This window comes from Symphodus melops (assembly GCF_947650265.1).
Source record: "Symphodus melops genome assembly, chromosome: 6".
Classification (NCBI taxonomy): Eukaryota; Metazoa; Chordata; class Actinopteri; order Labriformes; family Labridae; genus Symphodus; species Symphodus melops.
In genome coordinates, this window is record NC_136696.1 from 4,058,376 (window position 1) to 4,084,185 (window position 25,810).

The following is a 25,810-nucleotide window of genomic DNA, read 5'->3' on the forward strand; positions in this document are numbered from 1 at the left end:
TCTTTAATTTACATGGCCCTGCTGTTTGTCTCTGTCCCTGTCTGCTTTGTGCTGGAGTGGGCCAAAATTCCCTCGTCCAATCATCATTCACCCTGCCTCTCTGCCTTCCTCAGTTTGGGCGAGGGGTGTGAAAGGAAAGATAAAGCAAGAAGAAGATGGAAAGGGAGGACAAATAAAGGATATATCTGTGAGGGGAAGAGAGCAAATGAGAGATGGAGTGAAAAACATGCTTTAGGGAGTGAATTAAAAAGCAAGAATGGATGAGAATGAGTTTCTGGTGAGAAAAAAAAAAGAGATAAAAATTACTTTATTTTTTCCATTATGCCTATCAGGATGTAATGTATTTCCACAAGTCCTCAGTTGTCCCCTCTATCAAACAGCACATCACTGTGAACTAAACGCTCTGGGAGGGGCCTTTATCTCACAGCTCAGTTTCAGGCCCACTGATAATAACTGCTCCATCACTCCTCCATACTCTGCAGCGGGTGTGTATCGCTCTGCTGTATGTAAGTGCTCTGCTCTTTATGATAAAAACTCTCAATTTAAATCTGCAGCCACTATTGTTATTCCCTCAGGCTGTGTACAGTTGCAGCATTTTGACGGTAAGCACAGCCTTCCCTCATGGGTTTCAGAAATGCAAATAGATGCATGAAATATTGATATAAAATCAAGGCGTCAGAATGCCTGTGGATTTTAAGAACCACCTGATAGAAGCATTAAATCGTCCATGTGTATGACCGCCTCCGTGTTTGAAGTTAGGATTCGGTGTTCTTTATCTTTAAGGACATATTTGAGTATTTCGAAAGTGTGCTTACCTTGTCTCTTTCAGTATTTACCTGCACATTGCATTTCCAAAATGGCCATTTCAATGCTAATACTTGGAGCCAGAGTAGACCAACATGAACGCAGAAGAAGTTGAATAAATTCCTGGTTTGTTCTGATGATGAGTCTGTAAAGCAGCTCAGCTTTTCCTGAGGGTTAAACAAAGAGAGATAAGATAAGAGGAGAAAATGTATTGTGCACTATATAGTGTGCATGCCATTTTGTAGAGGTGTCCACATCCTGAGTGAGCATACTCTATAGCCTACTCATTGTATCCCATAATGCATTGGGAAAAGTTGTGCATGGCCAATGTTAACCATCCGACCAATATATCATACACTTTTTACGAGCGAGAGAGAAGCGTATGACTCGATGGCTCCCATACGAACATGAGCATCGACAGGCGTCAACACAGAACTCCAATAAAGTTCATATTTATAGAAATCTAGAAGCTGTTTTCATAAAGAATAAAAAATTGTCCATGTTAGTGACGGTATATTGTCCATGTCCTCATGACGATGACAGACGAGTCCCAGCGATGAGTTTAAGTCCCAAAATGTGTATCATTAATTATTACAAATTGTATTCCTTATTTATTACTGATTTCTGACAATAAACGGAGAAGTTATCACTGAAATCTATGTTCTTATTTATCGCTATTATTGATCCTTGGTCAGAGTTATGCTTCATGTTTTCACTGTCAGCAGCCGCAGTGAGAGAGTAATGTCCCAAAGGTTTTTTAAACTTGCTGAATGAGTGCTCAGGGGCGGCTTCAGCTCAATTTGTAGTAGTAATGACTAGTAGTCTCTTGTGTGGGAGGTTGGGGGTTCGATTCCCAGCTCCTGCAGCATTATATCCGATGGGTCCTTGGGCAAGACACTTAACCCAGAATTACTCCCCCAACTTAACACAAATCAAATGTCTGAAATCCAAACGTCTGTGACATAAAGACAAAAAACTGAACACTGTGACTTATAATTATTACCTACACTTAACTTATTCTTTTATTTGGTTTTCAATGTTGATCTCTGAAGGGCTTTCTTAAAAACGAAAAAGTAGTTTATATTTATCTGACTGCTTGTCTTTATTCATCAAACAGTTGCTGTAATAAAGAGAAGTAAGAATGCATCAGGATGCTTCTTGTTGTAATGTGATCGAATCGAATCATTGACAGCATAATCGTAATCGAATAGTGAGACCAGTAGATGCACAGCCATGACCAGGACAGCCGTGACCTTGCTCAAACTCTGAATGTCAACCTATAGTCCAGAGCTCTCTCTCTCTCTCTCTCTCTCTCTCTCTCTCTCTCTCTCTCTCTCTCTCTCTCTCTCTCTCTGTGTGTCTTGTCTTTGCTGCCAAACGTAAGTCCTCTCTGGTGGGTGCATGTGCTTTGGCAGTGCAGTGGACATACTAAGTAGTTCATGAGATGAATTTGAATTTATTCTGCTGTCCTAACCCAGCACTGACCCCAGTAATCTCCAGAAAGATATCAGCGGTGTTTGTATTGGACAGAGCAGAGCGAGTCGAATCTCTCTCTCTCTCTCTCTCTGGAAAGCAGCAGGATTCAGCACACATCGATAACCTGCCTGAGTTATCTTGTTTCACAAGCAAGGAGCAGCCATGATGTTGAAGATACGATATTTAATGACACATCGTATGAACAATGAGACAGATGAACATATGTTAAGGTAACGATTATGATGGAGGAGGACGTTGTCGGTAGGCTGCAGGGCAGAGTGAGACTGAGTGTGGGGGTTCTGCCCGAGCTGATCATTGCCCCCAGACTGAATTGATGAACAAGAGAGGAATGAGTAAAGAGGTTGAATGGATGAGAAAAGGGAAGGGAGGATGGGTCGTCGAAGAACTGAGACAGATGGTGTGGAGTAGGATGACTTAGTATAAGTAGGCTTGTCTTGTGATTGGAGGTGTGGTTTAGACGTGGTCCTGCTCCCGAACCTGAGTTAATACTTTACCTCCCTTCAAATGTCTAACATCCAAGACTCTCTCTTTCTTTGCATATCTTTCTGAGTCTTTCTCTACAGTTATTTTCATTTATTTAATGCTTCTACTTCAGAGTGTTTTAATGCTGAGAGACAGAGAGAGAGAGAGAGAGAGAGAGAGAGAGAGAGAGAGAGAGAGAGAGAGAGAGAGAGTACAGCTCGAGTCATGTCTTTAATATTCTCACTGAGTGATGGAGTTTTTTCAGGCAGCCTCCTCAGATTTGCTCTCCTTTTGCTAATTCGATTGCTTTCTGGCCTGAGGAGCAATTGAAGTGGCCATTTTATATCCTTTATACCATAAATTGGAGCGGGATTCGCTGTTCGATAATTATGTCCCACGGCATCCATCACAAGTATCCTGAGAGAGCGAGTGAGTAAGAGAGAGAGAGAGAGAGAGAGGCACAGGAGAGGCACAACTCTAGCTTCAGCTTCTGATTGACTCTCCACTCCTTCACAAGCAGAGACTTGTCGATAATCTTATTGAACCATCAAAAGTGTTTGGGTATGTGATTATGCAGAGGACACATGGGCGAGCGATTTCTTAGTTTATTGAGACAGAAAAAATGGAGGGGGAGGAGTGGGCCAGAGATAATGTGTCCTCTGACGTATGAAGGGAAGATTCATTATGTATTAGAAAAGGAGGGAGGGGAGAGAGGAGTCTCTGAGAAGTTGGAGATAATAAGAAAAACAGAGTAAGAGGGGAGGACGTAAACACTAAACCAGTCGGGAGGGCTTTCTCTCCTGTCCGTTATCTGCTCTCCCAGAGGAGCTGTTTGGAGACGGAGTGAGACACATCAACATCACCAGAGCTCAAACTCTGCATACCGTATGTATAGACTCTGTACACTCTCTGGTTTGTATACAAATGCACCCATATATGATGAGCTCCTAAAAAGAGAGTGAAGTCTAACTCCCTCTGGATTTGTTGTTTTTAGCTCCGTGTTCACATTGACTCAACTTCACTTCCTTCAGGCTTGTTTTTGTTTCCTTCAGAGGCTCAAACATAAATCTTTGTTTTTCACATGAACCCCTCCTTCTGTAACCGTTGGCCCTGCCACCATGCACGTGGGAGAAGAGCGATGGATTCTCACTCAGGGACATTGTGTCTTGTTGGCCAAAGACCAGATCGCCGGCGAGAATGATGATCATGATGTTTCTGCATGACAGGTGGCTGTATGAAGAACACAGAAAACCAGTGGCATTTTAAAGGGCTCTGTGTGTTACCAAATGTAATCTGTGAAAGGGTAAATGTTCAGCGGCAGAGCATTGATGGAGTATCATTACTGCAGCTTTATATATAACTGGGAACTAATCACCATCAGTGTAAATTACATGAAATTTAAAAGTTTTTTCATTAGTAATAGAATAATTAATAACTCATTCTTTATAAATCCTAAACTTTCCCAGGTCATTTTCTGGTTAAGTGGATCATTTTTAAGCTTGTAGCTTCAAGGCATTAGGCCTTGTATTTGGTCACTCTCTGCTGTTTAATGGAAATGGTAAACCATTTATAGCAGCAATTTTCTCATTATAGCAGAAAAATCTGTGCGGTACATGCACAAGCTCAAGCCAAGGCTGTTCTATAGCAAGGACACACACAGGCAATTGAAATGGCTTTCTATAGATATATAGAGAGAGAAAGAGAAAAAAACATACTTTTGAAGAAACATTTACACAAAGAAAGATTGATTTTTTTTTTAATACAATGGGTTAGAGGTCCAATATGTAAGATATGTACTGCTTTAAATGACAACTAGACCTTACTATAGTATACGACATTATGCTAGGTTTAAGTGCTGGCTTATCTGACAACAATACAGCAGCCAGTATGTCCTCCTTCTAACTTTAGATTCTGCTCCTGAATGGTCTGGATTTGTTTGGACCAGAGAAGGTAGGCAGTTTAAGGCCCCCCCAGACCGGTTTCCCACGGTAACAGAAAACTAACAGGTATCGGAAATTATGGAATCAGGCAAACAAAATGGTTCAATCCCCTAAAAAGCCTCTACATGTTTCTAATAAGCTCCAGCAGCAGAAACCTGCTCAAACTAGGATCAATGTTGGAGATGCTTTTGAAACATGGAGAGAGGTTAGAACGCAGAAAGCTTTACAGACCCATGCAGAGCTGGCTAAACACTGAAGCTTCTGTGTCCACCACATGGTGACCTGCATGTGTGAGCATCCACTCTTGAGAGGAGAGGGCGAGAGACGGTTCTCTTCAATGTTTTAAATGTGGACTGCAGTACACCTTTTTAAACACTAGGTATCAGGGTTACATATTGCTCCTTTGAATATGGCAACTGCAAAAAAACGGTGGCATAAGTTTTACGTCGACACAGGTCTTAAATTGCAAGGGAACAAGGGAAAACAAAAAACAGAAGAGCAGTCTACTTTTTAACTTAGCTTTGATGGTTTTTAAGTTCAGACACAATAGACTACATCATAAAGTGTAAACTTTGAAGAACAAAAAGAAAAGCAGGATGCACATAATGTTCTGCTGGTTATATCTTAGCCCAACAGAAACTAAAACAGAGGTTGTTGTTTTATCTGTTAATTTACATCAGAGTCCGGCTCCACTGAAAATCATTTGGCAGACATCAAAGTGTTGGCTGTGATACCATCTCCAAAGCGTTTCTAGTTGTGCGTGACCATCACAAGTTACTGAACTGTGCAGAGCTGCATTATGTGGATCAACAAAGACAGTTTCCGAATTATTATCTCTGAGGGCGAATTGTGATTTGGTTTCCAAACAGTCTGTACTTTGAAGCATGAATGAATTTCGCCTGCAGCCCCGAGCAGCCCAGCCAACAGCCTGATGTGCAACTAAAAAAGGAAACAATCCTGAATTCTGTCTCAGGGTGATACATTTGTAAGCCTCCCTGGTGTATAGTTTTATTTGAGGTGATTCAATTCCACACCTGAAATGTAAAATACCCTAACAGATGAGATGCAAAGAACCAGTTGTTCAGATTTGAATTACTCAGTTGGTGTGTGTCCGTGTGTGTGTGTGTCTTGTGTCTCTGTACACAGTTAGCTTGCTACATCTGCTGAGCTGGAGGACAAAGCACCATCATCAATCATGGGCCTCGTTTGAGAGTGTAACAACAGGGAGGCCAAATTAAGAATGCATTCTTCATGTGCCACATTTGTTTCATTCCCTCCTCATAATTCCTGCCTCCATTAAACGAACATGAATGAAGCATAAATTAGTGTCCGAGTCTGTAAACTTTGTGAACTCAGCGGGGAGAAGCTGAGGCTGACAGTCAGTCACAGTGACTGTAAGTCAAGGAAAGTAAATATGACTTTAGATAGGTAGTGGCCGAAGGGAGAGAGAGAGAGGGAGAGAAAGAAAGATGTGAAATAAAAATAAAGCAGATGCAGAAATAAAAGGAGGTGTTAAATTCTGTCACTAGGCCTGGGGAGTTCAGTCTCCCAAACGCAGCAGGCAGGTGCTCACAGAGTCAGGCCAAACTGACCTTGAAGTAACTGGAAATTACCTCATTATCAGAACTGAAACAATATGAAAGAGGCTATTTTGATCAATTCATAATTTTTAGTCACAACACCAGTAAAGGAGGCTTAGGAAAGTGGCAGCAAACATCACAGAAAAGCTGAGCTATTAAGATATGTTGCAGGTTTTGGGCAATTGCACTTTTGACACCCCACCAAAGTCCTGACCAGCACTTTGATTTGGTGAAGTTTACATATATAAAGTAGAAATTCCTCCTTCTTACACCACTGACCGGACAAAAGCCTTCAAATGTTCTGACAGCTTTATGTATTTTTTTAATGTTGTTGGATAAATAATGCTCCCATTTTCTTCATCTTCAAAGGTTAGAGATTGGCAATTTGCTAACACGTGTCCAAGAGACCAATTTATGGTCGGATGAGGAGAAGTCTGTTTCTATGGACAGTAGTGCGCCTCATAGTTTTTTCCCCACACTCTCCTCCTCTCTGGGTTTCCTTAGATTGGATTCATTAAAAGTACAAACCAAGCTTGTCTCCTCATCAGTTAGTGCATCCATCCAAATAAACAGCAACTCTTCTTTTAAAAAATAAAAACAGAACTGGTGAAAAATGTAGGTAGAGCGTAGGAAGCATTCCTCGCCCTCCATGTGGCCGGTTCCACAAGTCTGTGATGTGGCGTGAGAACTTTGACTAAACGATGTTCAACGGTTCTTGCATTAACAGAATACATGTTACAAGTTTGTTGCAGTGATACCCTCTATCTCAATCCCACACACCCTCACACAATCAGTGAGTTTTGTGTGTGCTCTGAGCCATACTCAATTCAAGCATTCATGATGTCTAATGTGTGAATATAATGCATTTTTAATTTGTGTGCTCATGCTTTGAATTTGTGTTCTTGTGTGCGAGCATGTACGTGCTCTGTGACCGTATCAGTGTGGAACAGATTCCATGCCTATTGCTGCCTATCTGTTGATGAGTTCCCTCTGTGGCTGATGTGCTACATGGCTGCCAAGTGGGATTATAGGAGAGAACAGTAAAGTACGAGGTGTCTATCCAGCGTACGTGCCAGAATGTGGTTATACTGAACAACACAGAATGAACAGATAAAGCCAAATGTCGAGAGTGGGGAGGGAACTTTTAACTGCTGTGTACAATGGAGGTCATTGTGACTTTTTAAGGCCTGCATCCACTAACTGCTTTTCTCGGCACTGGGAGCCCCAACCACATCAAGTTTAGAGCGCTTCTTACTGTTGCTTACTGTTTTTAGGTTACAAAAGTTGGCTCACAGCACTTCCACCCCAGAGTCTGTTTTAATTGGAATATTACTCCAGGAAATTTCACACAAAAAAACCCAACATTTAAATAATGTAGGGGAGTTGTGTCCTGAAGCTGCAGCTCTACACCTTGATATGTTGCTCTCGAAAGATGAGTTTGACTAATTTATCCCACAACATTGTTGTTGAAAAAGCTGATATGAGATGCCCCGCCCCTTTTTTGTATTTGATTGGCCAGTAAAGGAGAAGTGACATTCAAGATGGTGGCATTGTTCCAAAAGTTGCTCTGTTTTTAACAGCACTTTTTAATTCAGTCATTTCTGTAAATGAAATGGGCACTGCCAGTGTTACACTTGCTTGGTTTTGCTTCATACAGGGATAGTTATTGTTGCTAATTGATTATTTTCCTTAATCGAAATGTATTCACTCAGACTTTCACATTGTACTTCTTCCATTAAAAATACCAAATTAAGGTTGATGTATATGGTGACCCCAGTTTTAAAACTCACATGTGGTGTTACAAAGCTGGGTACCATGAAATAGCGTGAGCAAAATTTTGGATCATGAGGTTAACATGTTGGAGTACTCCCAGGATAAGTCTGCAGAGTGCGCTAAAGGGCTCATTCTGCAAATCACGAGATAGTTCTCTGGTAAAAAGGTGAGAATTTCTTGAGACAGATTCGGACCTCTATGTAGGCCGCTGACGCAGAAGCCATCGGCTGGAAAACCGCAGAGTTCTGCCTCCTGGAGGGCTTCAAGAGAGCTGGCCAATCAAAGAGGGTAAGTGGGGAGGAGGGGCCTTAAAGAGACAGCAACTGAAACTAACTGTTTCAGGCAGAGACTGAAATCAGAGTTTTTCATGACGCGAACAGAAGATAAATAATGAGGGGGGAGTTTTTTTCATTAATCCTCATCTGCATCTGTAATCCTCTCCCTGTTTGGATAAACAGCTTATGCTACGTAAAAAGGCTTTATATAAAAGTAAATTGAGCAACAATTCTGATGAACTTCATCTTTTCGGCTCTGTGGCACATTTCAGCCTTGTGACCAATTTGTTCATCAATGTTGACCAAAGTCTGTGCAAATTTTGTTTACCCCTGCAAGTAAATCACAAACAGGGTCTCAACAGACCGTCTGGCAACAAACAGACAAAACAGCTCACTCTAAATTCTCTCTGACACTAATTAGTGATAAGAAGCAGCTGTGGAAGTAAGACATTTTGGCAGATTAACGATGCACAGCATGGGGTGCATCATAGGACAGCAGACAGAGGACACTTTAAGGACAGGTGAGGAAGGACACAGGGAGGGCAGGGGAAGGAACAATATGGGGAACATTGCATCACAAACACAAAAAAACACACACATCACGTTCACATCACACTATGGGCTCATATGATGAGCAGTTGTTGTGCCCTCTCTGTATTCACTACAGCACATACAGATGTTTTAACATCTCATTCACACTGCAGTTATATGCTGTGTCAGCTGATGTCAAACCCTTTGAACTGAGCCTCTGCACTGCTTCATGCAGCCTGCAGGACCAGCAGCAGGTTCATGAGTTTGTTTCTTTTTAAGATAACTGCTTGATGGAGGGCTCGCTGCATTTAAAGCGACATACACGCCAAACAGATCGTTCAAACAGATTTGGTTTCTACGGGGTTTCAAACCTCCTCTGGTGCTTGATTCATCTTATGTTTTGACCAAAGCACAGCTCATTTAGAGCACAGGGGGACTGTTTGAAAAGGTGGATAATATGCCGCCTTTCATATTCAACTTATGTTCAGTGCAATTGTCCTGACAATAAGGAAAAAAATGGACAACTAAACCCTGCTCACTAATGCGCGTGTGTGCGTGCATGCATGCATGCATGCGTGTATGCGCATCTTTACAGATATAGAATTGAGACTTACGGAGAGGCCCAAATACTTTAGCTGTCACCTCATCCTCTCCTCATAAACGGATCTTGTTGTCCCCCTCTCCTCTCTCTCCCTGTGCATCGCTCTGCCACCCACTCTTGCTTCATCTATTCTCACCTCTCCATTGTTCTCTTTATCCATCCTTCCCACATTCTCTCTTTCATTTTTCTCCATTAGAGTGTTCATACACAAACAAGCTGTTGGTCTTTTGTCAGTGATAGGACGCTTGGCCGCCTGTGCAGCAGCCTCATATGGGGACAAAACCGCTGGGCTCTGCTTTCCCCCTCACATGGACTTTTTTGGTGCTGAGTGGGACTCATTCATCAAAGGTTCTTAGGCAGAAAAATGCCTTCTGATCGAAGAGAATTTAACATTATATTACCTAAGTTTTCTCAAACTTTGGATTAATTCCAGTTGAGAACATAATCTATAAACACAAGAGCAGTCCTTCAGAGAAAACATACCAGTTTCTAAATTCTGCAAATATTAAACAACATTAGTCAATCTCTATCAATCAGTCTTTTATGTATGGCACCAATTCATTGTTGGTTATCTCAAGAAACATTAAAAGAGCAGCTTTACAGAGTAATTTTTGTATTTAATTTGTGATTAAATACAACAGAGACCTGGTTGGTAGAGTCGTCGTCTCTCAACCACAAGGTTGGAGGTTCAATCCCCAGCTCCTGCAGCAACATGTCCGATGTGTCCCTGGGTGGGACACTTAACAGCCTCGACCATCAGTGTGTGAATGTGAAGTTGTGACCTGTGGCTTAGAAGCGCTTTGAGTAGTCAGAGGACTAGAAAAGCTTGATACAAGCTCAAGTTCCCTTTGTATTTTTAGTTGAGATCAAACTTTTTAAGTTCACTGCATGTAATTGGCATCATGGCTGTTATCATATGTGTTTGCAGTATTTATTGTACAACATGTGATGTAGCATCGTTAAGCAGCCTGTTTGTTGTTTTGTTCGAGCAGCACACACTGTACCTTCATATCTTAACGACAAAAGTAATTCTGATGTTTGGAGTCATTTTTAGGGGCATTCCTGGTGTCTTTTTATTTCTCCTCTCAATCCGATGTGTTCACACAGCACTGTGCTCTCATGCCTTGATATTGGCATTTCAGTGTCACGGTTTCTTCTGCTCATTGAAAATTAGTCATGGTTTGGACCAGAGTGTCACATCAATGAGTCTCGGGGGACTTCCTGTCTGTTTTTTGTTCTTTTATTATAATACACATCAAGGTTTCTTTCAAATGACTTGTGCAACATTACTTACAGTATTACCTGTGTGCATTTGTGCGTACAAGCAGCTATCAGGTCACACGGAGAACAGCCTGATGATGGATGCATGTGTCACATAATACAGGCCCTTTAATAACCCATGACTGTTGAACCTGGTGCTTGATGTGCAATTGTTCTTGGTAAAGGCCAGCAGGGCTGCAAACTACCACGCCCCCTCATTCTTTCTCCCTGTCTTCCTGTCTCTGTCAGTGCCTCCCGTCCCCTCTCTCCTCCTTTCTCTCCTCTTTCTAGAAGCGAACACAAGTGAGCACAAGGTCAGTACAGCAGCAGGGAGAAACAGCATTCAGTGGTGCAAAGTGTGGTCAAGGTAAAACTGATTGATGGGTAGAATATTTCTTTTTTTTTTTATTCCACCCAAACCTGTATTTTATAGAATCATCATGGGGTAAAGTTTTTCCTTGATGGATAGCGCGAGGAGGAATATAAAAGACATAGTGAGGAGAGCCTCAGAGTCAGAGATATGTTGTGAATGTGTCAGAGAGATTTAAAGCTGGACTGAAACAATGGGGATGATACTAAGAATGTAATTGTAAACACAGTGCCGTTTATCATGCAGGAGAAAGACTATACCCAGGCATCTCGATATCATACATGGAACAAGGGAGGGAGGGGGAACCCTTACCAACTGCAGACAGTAAAATGTGGAGCATTATCTGATCCACAAATATGGAAAGAAAAACACATTCATAATTCAGTGCTTTAGAAGCTTTCTCTTGTCCGACACTAAGGAGACACATTTACACTTCAAACCCTGCTGGCCTGCTGTCGAGTCATCCAGCAGCTGTCTCAACGCTCCATGATGGGTCACCAGCAGACAGGAGACTGGAGGCTGTCTGTCAACAACAATGTAAGACTTGATCGTTGCTGGCAAAACAGTCGGCAAAAGAGGTGTTTGTATGCTCGAGTAAAAAGGTACTTAGACAATCTGAGAGCTCATCTTCTACCAAACTGCTTCATATGATACCGATCTGGCTTTTTTGCCTCTTTTAGCAAACAGTGTCTGTGTGTGTGTGTGTGTGTGTGTGTGTGTGTGTGTGTGTGTATAAAGAGAATTATACCATATTGCACCAATTTTACTTCTCTCACCATCTGCCCAGTCTTTAACACGAACACTAGCATCAATGTAACACACTGAAAACGATACTGTGCAATAAATGCCAGATGTTTGATCAGAGAGATGACTGAAAACCAACACATTAACCAACAGAGTCAAACGTTAGCTTGCAGGCCAAGTCAGTAAAATGAGACTGAAATATGGCTTTATATCCGCAGACAAAAGACTTCATCACCTTTTATCTCGTCTCCATATTGATGTATATTTTAGTGTTTAGACATGTCTGTCCTTCAATGACCAAAACTGTTAATTCACTTAAAAAATTGGATTAATTAAAATAAACATTTTCAGTTAATCCATTTAGCTGTTCTTTTTTTCTTTTTGCTATTTGATGCTGTTTATATTCCCTGTTTTTTTTGGAGCTGTTGTAACAACCAAATTTCCCCCATTGGGGGATCAATAAAGATTATCCTTATCCTTATCCTTAAAGGACGACTGTGCAACATTTTACACATAAATACAACAGAAATCAAGTATCCCCTGTACATGTCTCACTGAGTCATGTCTGTTGACGATGAGTGAGAAGAGGAGTCTTTCCGGCTGTGTTGTTGTCTCATCAGGTTTACATGGACTGGACGGCCGGCTCCTCTCTTTGTGCATTAAAGCTGTTTTAGTCAAGAACTAAAGAAAAGAAGAACATGCTCACTGCTTGTTTGAATTCAACATGCTTTTAACTACGAGTTTACTAAAGTGTGCTAACATTACCCTGCTAACACAACAATGCATGGGCGGCTGTGGATCAGTGGTCATGGGGGTTCGATCCCCAGCTGCAGCCACGTGTCCGATGTGTCCTTGCCCTAGATGTGTACTTCTGATGGTCTTATGACACAGCAGCCTCTGCCATCAGTGTGTGTGAGTGAAGGTGTGACCTGCGGTGTGAAAGTCCTTTGAGTGCTATACAAGCTTAAGTCCATATACCATTCACCACAGGCAATTACAGCTCAGGCTGAGCACAATATTGTCGACTCTTGTGATAAACTTCATGCAATTGTGAGTGGGTTGGAAGTGTGTTGCTGGAGTAAAGAGAAGGAGAGATGAGTCATCGCCAAACAGCAGTTTGTTTTGGGTTCATACTGGAGCTCAACGGTGAAATCTACTGGATCAAAAAGTTGCACAGTCAACCTTTAAATAGCACGGAATAAAACAAACGTTATCTCATTTGACATTAATAGAAGGTCTGGACTGTACTCTTTGTAATGAGATCTACTGAAACCAAACATTCATCCAACAATGAGCACGCACTCTGCAAAAGCTGCAAAGAAAACTTGAGCAGCACCAGACTTGTTGATGAACAGCCCTTTGGTTTATTGAGCTTTAGGAAAAAGGAAAGAGGGAGATGAGAAGAATACCTTTTCAGCTTTGTCTCACGTCCTCTAGCTCCCAGAGTCAATAGTGAAACTCCTGTAATGTACGTATGGCTAACAAATACAGCAGTCATATTTTCACACTGGACTGCATTGGTTTTGGAGTGAAAATGTTGACAAAGCAAAAAACTGCATTAACAGTTTTTATGACCCCACGAGGCTTAACAGTGCACACTGTTGTTTGTCACTACAAAGCGTGCCACATTTTGTGAGCGGACACCCAAGCAACGCTGGAAATAAATCTACACAAGACGTCACAAAGTTGACAGGTTCATGTTACAGTAATACTTCTAATGACTCCCTCTTTTTAAAACAGGCTTGTGAGAGAGGGAGAGACTGTTCTGTTTGTTTGTTGTCGCACACATATATCCACATGTGTTGATGTGTAGGCTACAGTAAGGGGTCGGGAAGCCTTGCAGAAAACTTTGGGAGCCACTTTTATCAGTGATAACTGAGCGATATATTAACAACAAGCTTTTAATTACCAAGATCCAGGTTCCCTTGATCCAATTTGTCAACTCAGCAAGTCAGAAACACAAATCCCTTTATTTATTATAAATGTATTACTCAAATTAGTAATTTTCTGACGTAAAGAAACCAATACTAAACATATTACTCCAATTAGCACCACATGGTAGCAGGGACAGTTTGTTCAAAGAAAAGGATGTTTGAAAACTGTCTCTAATGATCGTTGTTATGAAACGTTTAATATGTACATCTTGATGCTTCTTTAAATCATCTTTATGTGCTGCTCATACACAAGGGACACAAGTTTAATCAAACCATATGTGCATTCTCTTCAGGATGATCTTTGAGGATATTATCCGGTGTCACAGCCTGATTTGTGGAAATGTCGTTGCCTCATAATGTGGACGTGGTTTCCAAAGCCATCGCTTCAAATGTTTCTGTTCCAAGCAAGCCTTCTGCAAAGATAACCCTCGCTGTATGTCTCTGTCTTAATTTGACATTGAGATGTGTTAATACAGACCATGATATGAAACACCGTGTGAGACAGCTGCTGGGTTGGTGTTGAAATGAGCTGTCACCGATATGAGCTCCGAAGAGTCGTATGGAGGAGATAAGGTCAGGATGATAGTGGGTATTGTGGGCGGTATTGTGTGTGTGCGCGTGTGTGACTGTGTGTGTGTGCGCGCGCGTGTGTGTGTGTGTGTTTGGAAGACATAGGGGACCAAAGTGGAACGCTTCTTGCTGTAATAAATTGGCCTATCATGCAGAGGGCGAGAACAGTGTCACAAAGCCCTGATGGGCCTAATGTCAGCACATGAGGGAGAACAAATGAGAGGCAAAGGGTGCACGTGAGAGAAGTAACACGTGACCTGTGGGGAGGAAGTGTCTACAAGATTGATACACGACAGACTAGAGGAACATGACAAATGCAAGATCTGGTGCAAAGATAGATATCTAATTAAAGATTTATTGGGTTGGTAATTCTGAGGGAAACAAAAGTGAAGCTGCTTTTTAACTGTCCTCTGCTTTAAGAACAAACGTCAGACAGTCAGTTCTGCAGACCTCTACAGACATCATGAACTGTCCTCACAGTGCGGACTACTTCAGGTACAGGTGCTGTGGACCAGCATGCTGTGATTGAAGTTTAATATGCTTTATATTGAAGTGCTGACAAAAACAGATGGTGGTGATGACGTCTGTGTGTGGAACTGTTCATCATTGTACACGTAAAGAAGCTGCTTTATGCTCTTTTCTGCTCGTCATGTATGTTCTTATTCACTCGTTTGTTGGTACTGCATTTGTCCATTTACATGAACTTTTCAAATGAGGGCAAAAGCTTACATGATCGTCTGCGTTACATTACACTGAGACTTCCAAGCCGACCTGTATGTGTCACGTCCTGCCTCCTGACAGGAAACAGTCTTGTGAAGATTGGATGATGGATAAGCTGACAGAAACCTTAAACGTGACAAACAACATAAATAAAGGTGTAAACACGTCACTCATAAATCTTAATTTGTCTCCACTTTTACCAGAAAGTTTTTTTTTCTTTTCTTTTTTTTTTTTTTTACAGCTTTCAGTCATAAAAGCCATCTGGAGTACATTGTGACGCATAATTATTCACTTTGTGCAGACGGGACTCTTGAAGCTTTTTTGCAGCATATGGCTCCACTCATGTTGATTTGATCAGCTTGATCCCCTCTCTCTTCACACTCTTGAGTTAAAGTTGTGGATGTTACCCGGTACAGCTTATGGAGACATCTTGGCTCTGGATTTAAGTGAGCAGTGTCAGAAGTGGTCTTGTGTCTCTCTTTATGTTCTATGGCCTTAAGCACGCGTAGGCAGGTATTTTATCAAATCAGAGGTTTTGGACTTACAAACTCACACAAATAAAAAAAATTTAGGTCACTGAAAACTCACCTGTTGGAAGACAGGGGATGGGTTGTCCTCCATTAAACATTCAAAAACATTTTGAGGACATCATTTTTGACTTGGCACGCTCATGCTTTTTTTGGTTTTCCATGTGGCAAAGATTTTATTGATAACTTAGTGTGAACATGATTATTGTTTTAAATGGAGGAGGAAAGTCTACATTTAAAAAGATATTGCTTATGTGTGGACTAGGCATCAGACTAACCTTAACATGTTGACTAAACCATAAGGGCATGTTTTCAGAACAAAATGACTTCTTAAGATGACGTGAAGTGAATCCACAGAGTTCACTTCCTCTCAGCCGTACGGCACATTTTACTGTCTTTCACTTCATTGTTAAACAGCATGTACGTTTTAATATCTGCAGCAGCCAGCTGTTTTCAGATGAATAGCTGTACACTAACTGGGTAGACTCACACAATTAGTAATTAATTTGAATGGAGTGATGAGCATTTAGAGATCAAAACAGAGCTGAAACCAGTCAGAGATGTCGGAGAATCAAATCTATCAGCAGGCCAGAGAATACAAAAGTCCTACAGTTTCCCTATTTATGTTCATTAATTAGCAACTGGTTGCTTGCAAGATTGCCATGTTAATTGAATAATCTGTATTTATTACAGGTTAAAGGGGGAATAAAGGGGAATGTACCAGGCTTTAATAGATTGCTTATATGCTGCTGCCCTAGACATATACTGTCCTCATTTTAACATGTGGCTTAAGAATAAACACATGAATGGAAATGTTCTCGGGTTTAAATGTCATTTACAGTTCAACGATGTATAGGCTATATAAAATAAGACATGACATGGACAGATGTCACTCTGTGGGAACAAAGTGAGAGGCTAAAAGTCAGACTGGGACACTCAGAGGAACAGAGAAAGACTGAAAGAGCAAGAGTGATAAATGAGAGCGGCAGGAATGGGACACGTGCACTGAGGATGCATCAAGCAGAGAGAAACAGTGGAGGGAGTTGTGTTGCACTTAAAGGAGCACTGAATGAACGAAGGAGCTGAAGCAGAAAGAGAGTGGAGTGAGAGGCAACCAGAGAAAGAAGGATGAGGACGGAGGGAGTTCGGAGAGGGTGATGGAGGAGGAAACAGCATGAGTGATGAGAGGGAGGTGACAGAGGCAGGAGGAGAAAAAAAAGAGGGCGGAAGAGAGAGGGAGAAAAGATGAGGGGGAAGGATAATAGATGAGACTCAAAGTAGCAGGGAGAGAAATGCAGAGTGAACAATGAGAGCTCATGAAAGACGAGGCTGAGGGAACATACAAATAATGACCTTCATGATAATACACACGGAGTCATGGGGTTTCATATTCAGTTAATAACATTCTAAGTAGCATTTTAAGAGAAGCATAAGATATTTCAGTAAATGAGCAATACATAGAAATATGAGTCCATTGGAGTGACAGAAAACTGGCAAGAGAAGAAGCAGTGTGATTACAAAGTCACAAATTCCACAGAAACAAAGAAGACCTGATGAGAATTTTTATCTCAGCAGTAGTTTTTTGCAACAACAATCGATTTAGCTAATGCTTGAAGTAACCATATCTTCCATGAAGATACCAGTCTACAGCAGTACTGCAGTGAAAGGCATGGTTTAAATTCAGGAGGTGCATGCTGCCCCACTCACAAAAGTGTCTTTTTTGTAACATTGAATAGCGTTAGATGTACTTCTCTCAGCAAATTATAAAGTGCTGCTGTGAAGGAAACTACTCGTTAAGTCCCTGAGACAGATTAAAGGACTCATCACCACCATGAGTGACGTCCAACAGCACGAAGTGTGCCGATGGACAGAGAAAAAAACGTGACGCTGACGGAACGCCGTGTGCACCATGTATGTGGAAATTGCGGGTGAGCCAGGACCGACTTCATAAATAATAGATTTACAGTGAGTGCACCCAGCCTGACTGACAACAGTTGTAGCTGCGGCCCGTTTTATTATATGCCTCCATGTGAACATTCGCAAGGCTGAGACTGTTGCCAAGTAACACACTGAACCAAAAGAAAAGAAAAAAAAAATTACATTTACATATCACAGGTGTAAAAGTTACACCCAGGTTAAACTCCAAAAGGGCTCTAGTTCAGTCAAAACGTTAGGTTACATCCAGGCGTCCAGGCCCCGCGTCGGCCCCAAAGGCTGAGCATGGTCTGTGCAAATGGAGCTCGATGACGGCCAATCTGTTTGTTGCTTGTTTCTCAATAATGCTTTGCCTTTAAATACACTGATCTTTTTCTCTCTTTTTTTTAGCTCTGTCACTTCAGTCTAGTGCCGCTGTTGAAAGTTATTTCAGTAGTTAGACAGCACCTGAAGAGTCGCCAACAAAACAAGCCCACTGTTGGACATGACATTATTATTTTCCTCTTGTGTGCCGGGAAAAACTGAATCTGTTTGAAGCTAATTTTGCTCTTCTCAACACAACTGCATCACCTTCAAGCTGTCCCAAAGACCCCTTTTGTCCTATTCATCCAACACATTTACTTTCACCTATTGAGAGTATTTTCCCATCAAATTTCTTTGGTTGATATCTGCGCACGTATACTGTAAATGTATACTAAATCACGCTGATGGTATCATCACCCGTCTTAATTAGTGGTGGCTAGGAGTAGAAAAAGGAGCAGTTAATTAAAAGGGGTTGGCCTCGAAGAGTGACAGTTGTGTTTAATGGTTGCGGAGAAAGGTTTAGTGCAGTGGTTAACAGCAGGGCTCAGCACTGTGCATCTCCTAAGTTTTGTAGAAAGGGTTCATAACACTGCATCAGTCTTCCTTGATACTGTAGTTAGAGGGCATGGAGACCTGATTGCTTTCTGTCATCGCCCCCACCGAGTGTCAAATGATCTCTGAAACCTGCCCTAATAAAACAGTTGATTGATTAAGTCAGTGAATTATCTATCAGTGCTGCTGCAGTGGCTTTAGCGTTCTGACTGACTGTCGCTCATGTTTTATTAATGACTACAGAGGATGATTATCTAACCTAAGGATTTTTGTCTTCTCCCCATCTCTCCGTTCCTTCTATCACATCTGTCAAACTCCTTTCTCCCCTGTCTCTCTGCTCCCTCCTCCTCCTCATCCCTTTGCCTTCTCTCTCCACCTCAGGGCGAGTGTTCCTCTAAGTGCTACAACATGTTCATCATAGAGACCGTGTGTGTGGCCTGGTTCTCCTTGGAGTTTATCCTGAGGTTCATCCAGGCCCGTAGCAAGTTGGAATTCCTCCGCGGGCCGCTCAACATCATCGACGCCATGGCCATCCTTCCATATTACGTCTCCCTGGTGGTGAAAGAGGAGGATGCAGACCTGAATCACGAGAGGCCAGGGGGAGGTAAGGGCTACTTGGATAAGCTGAGCCTTGTGTTAAGGATTCTGCGGGCACTGAGGATTCTCTATGTGATGCGGCTGGCTCGCCACTCTCTAGGCCTGCAGACCCTGGGGCTGACGGTCAGGCGTAGCACACGGGAGTTTGGCCTACTCCTACTTTTTCTTTGCGTGGCTGTCACCCTCTTCTCCCCGCTGGTCCACTTGGCTGAGAGCGAGCTCACCGGCACCCACGACTTCAGCAGCATCCCCGCTTCTTACTGGTGGGCCATTATCTCCATGACGACTGTGGGCTACGGCGACATGGTGCCTCGAAGTATTCCGGGTCAGGTCGTAGCGCTGAGCAGCATCCTCAGTGGGATTCTCATCATGGCCTTCCCTGCTACCTCCATCTTCCACATGTTCTCCCGCTCCTACCAAGAGCTCAAGATGGAGCACGACAGACTGTTCAAGGAGGAGTGTGCGGCGGCGGCTGCAGCTGCAGCAGCTGCCTGTGGGGAGCAGGAGCTAGTCGGTGATGGAGAAGTGGGGGACTCATCTGTGCCTCGACTGGGATTACGCCTGGACAAGGACAGTGTGCACTCACTGGAGTCCCTCGCTCTTTTAGGGAAAGGTGAAGAAGCTGCAGGAAACAACAACCACAGTCTGCCACCTGCAGCTTTCTGAGCTCTACTCAAGCATAAACTTCCATGAAGATACCAGTCTACTGATCTCTTTGTTGCATGAAATGAAAGTACTGCGAACATAGAAGTAGGCCCTTGAAGGTACGCTGGGTGAAAGGAGATTAAACAGACAGTATTTCTTCTGCTCTTTGGTCTGCAGACTGCTCAGAAACTTAAAAGACTTCAAACCCTTTAAAATGGACAGTCGAGTCTGACCAGAAAGCCTCTGCAGCAATATCAGTAACCAGCTGCTTCCATTAACATGCAATATTCAATCCAAAGTTGCTTTTCCTTCCACTGTGAAAAAAAACAAAAAACAATATATATACTTCAACTGCAAGTTTTAGTTTGATTCTTCTTACTTTTAATAAGTTGCCTACAGAATGACCTGACAATGTGTCTCATAATTGACTTTCTGTCATGAATTGAAAGAGGTGCTCCTCTTGATTTATTTTTGACAAGCTTGAAGCCATGTTCTAAGAAGAAATTTAAACTCACTCAAAGTTTTGCCCATATATGATATGATATATATATATATCCATCTCTCTCTCACTCTTGTATGCTTGAATGCTTGATCCGAACGAGGTGATGGTTTCTTCATTCTCTACTGTGAACTCCAGGTAAACTGTGATGTAATATATTGCAGAAGTAAGACTCCAGATAGTTTGAAGTAGGATAGATAAGGATGGAGAGTGTTTGTGGTGGAGAGAGAGAACGTGTGAGTGAGAGAGAACGAGCGCTAAGAACCATGACATGTACTTTGCATCGCTCCAAATAAAAGCTCTCCTTGTAATCTGAAGGAAATCCATTTTCTGGGCTGTAGTTTTGTTTTGTTTTTTTCCTTTTCGAGTTTTAATCTCCTCAGCTAATTGGGGATGCTCAGACAGAATCCTGCAACTGAACATTTCTGAGAAAAGTATAAACGGAAACCTCTGTCGGAGGCAAACACAAAGATAAGTATTCTTTGAACAGAAATTCTGCGACTTTTCCCTTCTTACTCCACCTTCCTGTCGTCATGGGGATGATTACGACACTCTGGATGGGTGCTTTGTCTCTCCACAACTCTGATTAATAGATGTGGAACTTCCTAAGTCTGCTCTGAATGTTACATATCCAGGGATAAACCTAGCACAGCATCCCATGCCAAATCCTGACCTCCAAAACAGACGGGGTCATCCTCCTTTATCTGATGAGTCACACAATGGAGTGCAAGAGGGATGTGGAAGCATGCAGGGACACGCCAGATGTGGATGTAATCTAGATTAAAATTGGGATTAAGATCCCCAGGCTAAATGTCTCTGCTTGCAGCTCATATCTATACAGCCATTAAATATTGAATTTCTTCTTCTTCTTCTTCTTTTGCTTTGGGACAAAAATACATAAAATAGATAGGCTATCTAATTTGCTCAGTGAATCTAGTGCACTCATTTGTTGTATTTTGGCGCCACAGATCAGCCATATGGCATCCAATTTCAGCAGCTATAGCTCTTTACACTATATACAGTGTGATTTGTGATCAGAGCCTCTATAGTAACATATGGCCACGTTGCTGTCCATCAGAATGAGGCAATCCAATTGGCATGATGAGAAGATATGATGGATTATACAGATTACGGATGTTATCCATCTGTGTAATCTATACGGTTATAAAAGACAGTGATATTATAGGCAATGTGCAGCATGTGCGTACTTTTCATTCATGGTACATCACTCTAAAACAGTCATGGGAATAATGCATCCTCACATGAGAAATAAAGATGCACAGTGGGAAATAAAGAAGCTTGCAGCTGTTCAGATTGGGCTCAGCAGGCTTCACTTCCAACCAGAATATGAAGTCACAAGTCACTGCTTGTGCTGCAGCACAATCGTATTCCCCTAAAAGACATTCAATCTTGTCATATTTGATCAAGGATAAGGATGGATGGACATGTGTGTGTGTGTTTATATACACACACACACATATATATATATAGCCATCATATATCCATTTTATTTTATTTTGTTGTTTGTTTTTAGCTGTTTTGTTAGTTAGGTGTTTTGTTGTTTTATTCCGATAAGGGTGGGGGTGGGAAAAAATGCTTAAAAAAGAGTAAACAGAAAAGTGTTAACTGTAAAATCGAGGACCAGTGCATCGATATGTTATCTGAGTGATTTTCTTTTTAGTAATAAAAATACAAGGAAAAAAAAGGTTAAGGATGGTTGTATTGAAATGACAAGCTTCAAAAATATGAACTCAATATTACGAGCTAAACCTGAGGCTTATTATTGACTTGATTTGCAGTCTAAGATTCCACACAGCGTACATGCATTTCATACCCAAGATTGTATGATCTCTGCTTGAAATACATAGAAGATTGTGATTATTGCACAGTGTTGGAGGCCAAGAACACTCACTGATGTTAGCTAGTTAGCCTTTGACCAAAATGAGTCAGTGAGGTTGATTTGGGCAGCTAGAAGGTCCTCTCTTTGACATTTAGGCAAATGAGCATATTTGTTTGATGTTTGACACCACTCACAAAAAATACAGACGTTAAACTTATGAATGAGCACATACAAAGAGGGGCTTTTAATAATGTTATGGTTCAACATGTGACCCTGTTTACTAGAGACATTGAGGAAAATGCCTCAGGGACTGTCACAAACGTGTTTTTGTCTAATTTTTCATTAGATAAATATCTGCATTCATTTTGATTGGATGAAGAAGATGAACAAAGATGCATTTGTTCCTGTCTTTCTGTTTCAACGCCTGTTGTATGCTGTCACAGTATGCAGCTGACGGTCACGTAACATGGTCATTCTTTAAACCGAAACAATGAGCAGATTCGGGAGAGGAACTTTGACAGAAACATATAAAAATCATTTGACCAGATTTTTAAAATAATTCACCCCCCGCACGGTGTTTTCCAATGATGACAATTAATAAACAGACCCATTTTGTTTTTTTTTACCGGGCTGTAAACATGTTCATTTAAGATGTAAAAACAGCTTTTTGTGGCTGTTCGGTGTATATGACTCCCAGTGTTCCTGAGTCTCAAGCAGGCACTAGACAAACTGCAGGATTTCGATCTTCAGGATTGGCTTCATTTCTCAACACTGGAGGTTGCTTCCTTCTTTGTACTCTGTAAGTTAAGAACACTTAATAACTTAATTTACCAAACTCAAACTGAAGCCACTAGAAAAAAATAATGACCTTAGGGGAAAAACAGAGCAACAGTTATATGGATAAAAAAAGAACTGGGGACTAATAATATGTGGCAGTAATAGAACAGCTGTTCAATCTTAAACAGGTCTGTGAGCGTACAATATAACACCCTGGACTCTGTATGCGGTTAAACAGAGGCAGTTTTGTTGCGATGGATCTCCTGTCTAGTCCGTCTTTCAGGTGTCCCTGAGCATTTCGTCTGCACGCTCCTCACATGCCTTGTTGGATCCAAAGGTTTTAACAATCTCTCCTGCTGAACACAAACTGTCGCCTCTCAACACTTCGACTACACAATAAGGCTTCCTGTGTTTCTGTTTCAGCTCCTCGCTCTCATTTTTAAAATCACATTATTTATAATTGTATTGTTTTATTGTCTATGTCTCTGCAGGCTCAGGTCCAATCCTTTGCATGAAATGTCGGGGCACAAAGAGTATGAACAAACTATTACTCAGGAAGCCTAACCGAAGAACACAACAGCACAACACATGATAAATGGATCTGATTGAATCCAATAAGTTGAAACATGCAAACAAATCCATCAAAAGTTTGTAAAGTCATGTCAGTGACTTCCCTCTCTCTCTCCTTGCTCTTTCTGTCTCTTTCTTTCACATACGCACAGATAAACGCTCTCTCATGCACACCTACTCACTTTAGAGACTGAGGGGTTAGTGGGAGTTTTTCTTGCTCATTCAGTGTCTGTAGGTCAGAGGGTCAGCACATGCATTCATTGTTCCCATGATGTAGGCGTTGGGAAGCCCTTTGAGACTGAAACTGTGAGCGAGCTCTGCAAACAAACTTAACTTGCAAATATGTGTGTTTCTTGCTGCTGGTAAGCGAGGATGGAGGTGCAGAGCGCGGTGGTGCAGAGCGCGAGCTGCTTTGATGTTGTAAGGTGATGACAGAGACTCAGATGTCCCAGAGGACCGTGTGTGTCATCTGAACACTGTGGTGCTATAAAAAAAAAACTCCCAACAAACACTGATTACAGTTACATAAAAGAGAAGAAAAGTTTGATGGTATTTTAAATGATTATTCTCCAGGCCTCTCTGATAAATGATGCACTAAAAAAAATATTAATGAAAAAGCCAATATTGTAGATGCCTTGGGGCTACAGAAAGACAGATTACTGTGTCAAGCAGTGCATTTAATAGTAATATACAGGATCATTAAAACTGTTTTAATAAAAATGGCAATTCTGCCATTCCTTTTTATTCTTACTATCAAAGGAGGGGGGCCTCGCTGCATTTAAAGAGACACACACACCAAAGCGTTCAGAGAGAGCTGGTTTCTACAGGGTCACAGACCTCCTCTGGTGCTTGATTCATGTTACATTTGGACCAAAGCACAGCACAGATGTTTCATTACACCACAGGGGGGACTGTTTGAAAAGCTGGAAAAGGGGGATGATATGTCCTCTTTAAAGCGTGTAGACTGTTGTATGCAGAAGAATTGACAAAACCATCTTTTACATCCATTTATTAATGTTAAACAATCAGCAGACTCCTTCACTGTACGTCACAGGTTTTCTGTTTTTTAAGGTGGAAGTATAGCAAACATGAAGTTTTCTTCATGTGATGCAAAAAGCGTCATATTGTATCACATCACATACTATCATGTTTCTAATGATACACAGCTTCATGTAAATGGGTGAAGTATCCCTTTAATTTACAGACTTTGTTAAAAATATTCTTCTAATGCCTTACAAAGTCTCTTCTCACTCAGATTTAATAACTGCTCAGATGTACTGTAGGACCTGTTTCTTCTCATTTTACTTACTGCAAGACTGAAAGCTATACTAATTATCTAAACCAATCACATTTAATTAAATACTTCATGTTTACTGCTTATGTTTGCTCTCATTTGCATCCAGCGAGACTTCATACTCAGATAATGAACTGAATTATCTTGAAGCGCTGAGGTTTAATTTTTGTCTGGTTTCATACCTCAGAGACCAGGAGGCATAAGACGAGGCTGGAAGGAAGGGATAGAGAAAGCCTATTTTAAATTCATAGTCAGCTTAACTTTCATCCTATATTCATATGAGGAAGCTACAGTCAGTCGTGCCAGGAGGTCGTGTGAGCTGGGGGCCTGAAGTGCTGTAATTTTCAGAGTGAAGTCACCACTTGACTTTCAGTGTTCTTCAACCATTAATGGCTAAGTGTTTATGTGTGAAGACGTGACGGATCGAGAGCGATGCTTGATATTGGCTTGTATTTTGTTCATCTGGTATAGGTCCCCTTCACCATAATACAGAGCTGCTTCTGATCCTTTTGTAAAATAAAATTCTCTCCTGCAAGCACGAGAAAGATTAGAAGGGTTTGTTCAGGTTTTATTTCTGATGAGTTTCTGTGATTGCTTTTGTTTTTTTGAATTTGCACAGAGATTTGTATCGCAGCACACTGACTGACCGACGCATGCTTTCTCAATCTTCTTGCCTTTTATGTTTTTTCCCTCTCAACTACTCAATATGGTGATAGAATTATTTAAAGCCATCGGTCGAGCCTCATTCAGACTCAAACTCTTTCACTTTTTTTATGGTAACATAATAACTCCTTATTAGAAATTAGCTCTTAGCTTGGTCATGTTAGCATGTCATTTAGTATCATTGACTAAAGGCTATAGATTAAAATGAACAGTCTCCTACTGTTGTGCAGAGTTGAAGACAAAATATCCCAAATGAGGGTCACTAAAATATTGCACCAGTGATGTAAGAGCCAAGACATGCACAGATAGGAGCTGGCTGGTGTAACCGTCCAATCGATGCCACGCCCCTTCAACTCACCACAGCAGACTTTGAACCCCGATGCCCAGTTTCTAGTTTCCTCTCTGGCATAGACAGACAAGGAACAAGGACAGCAGCTCTATGAGGCACTGACTCTCAGTTTTCTCAATCAATAGAGCTTCTAAGCTTTTTTTCTCAACGTGCAGATGCATTAATAATATCCACATCCGACATGTTGAGCTTTGATTT

The 25,810-nt window shown here is 41.5% G+C and overlaps 1 protein-coding gene across 1 annotated transcript in view; it reads left to right on the top strand.

The window, feature by feature from the left end:
• Positions 1-20,441, top strand: part of kcng4a (potassium voltage-gated channel, subfamily G, member 4a) — a 29,820-nt gene extending 9,379 nt beyond the window's left edge. The window contains exon 4 of the mRNA XM_079345662.1: positions 18,760-20,441. Within this exon, the coding sequence (XP_079201788.1) occupies positions 18,760-19,641 (882 nt within the window). The 3' untranslated portion in view covers positions 19,642-20,441. The remainder of the gene's footprint in view (positions 1-18,759) is intronic.
• Positions 20,442-25,810: the final 5,369 nt, after the last annotated feature.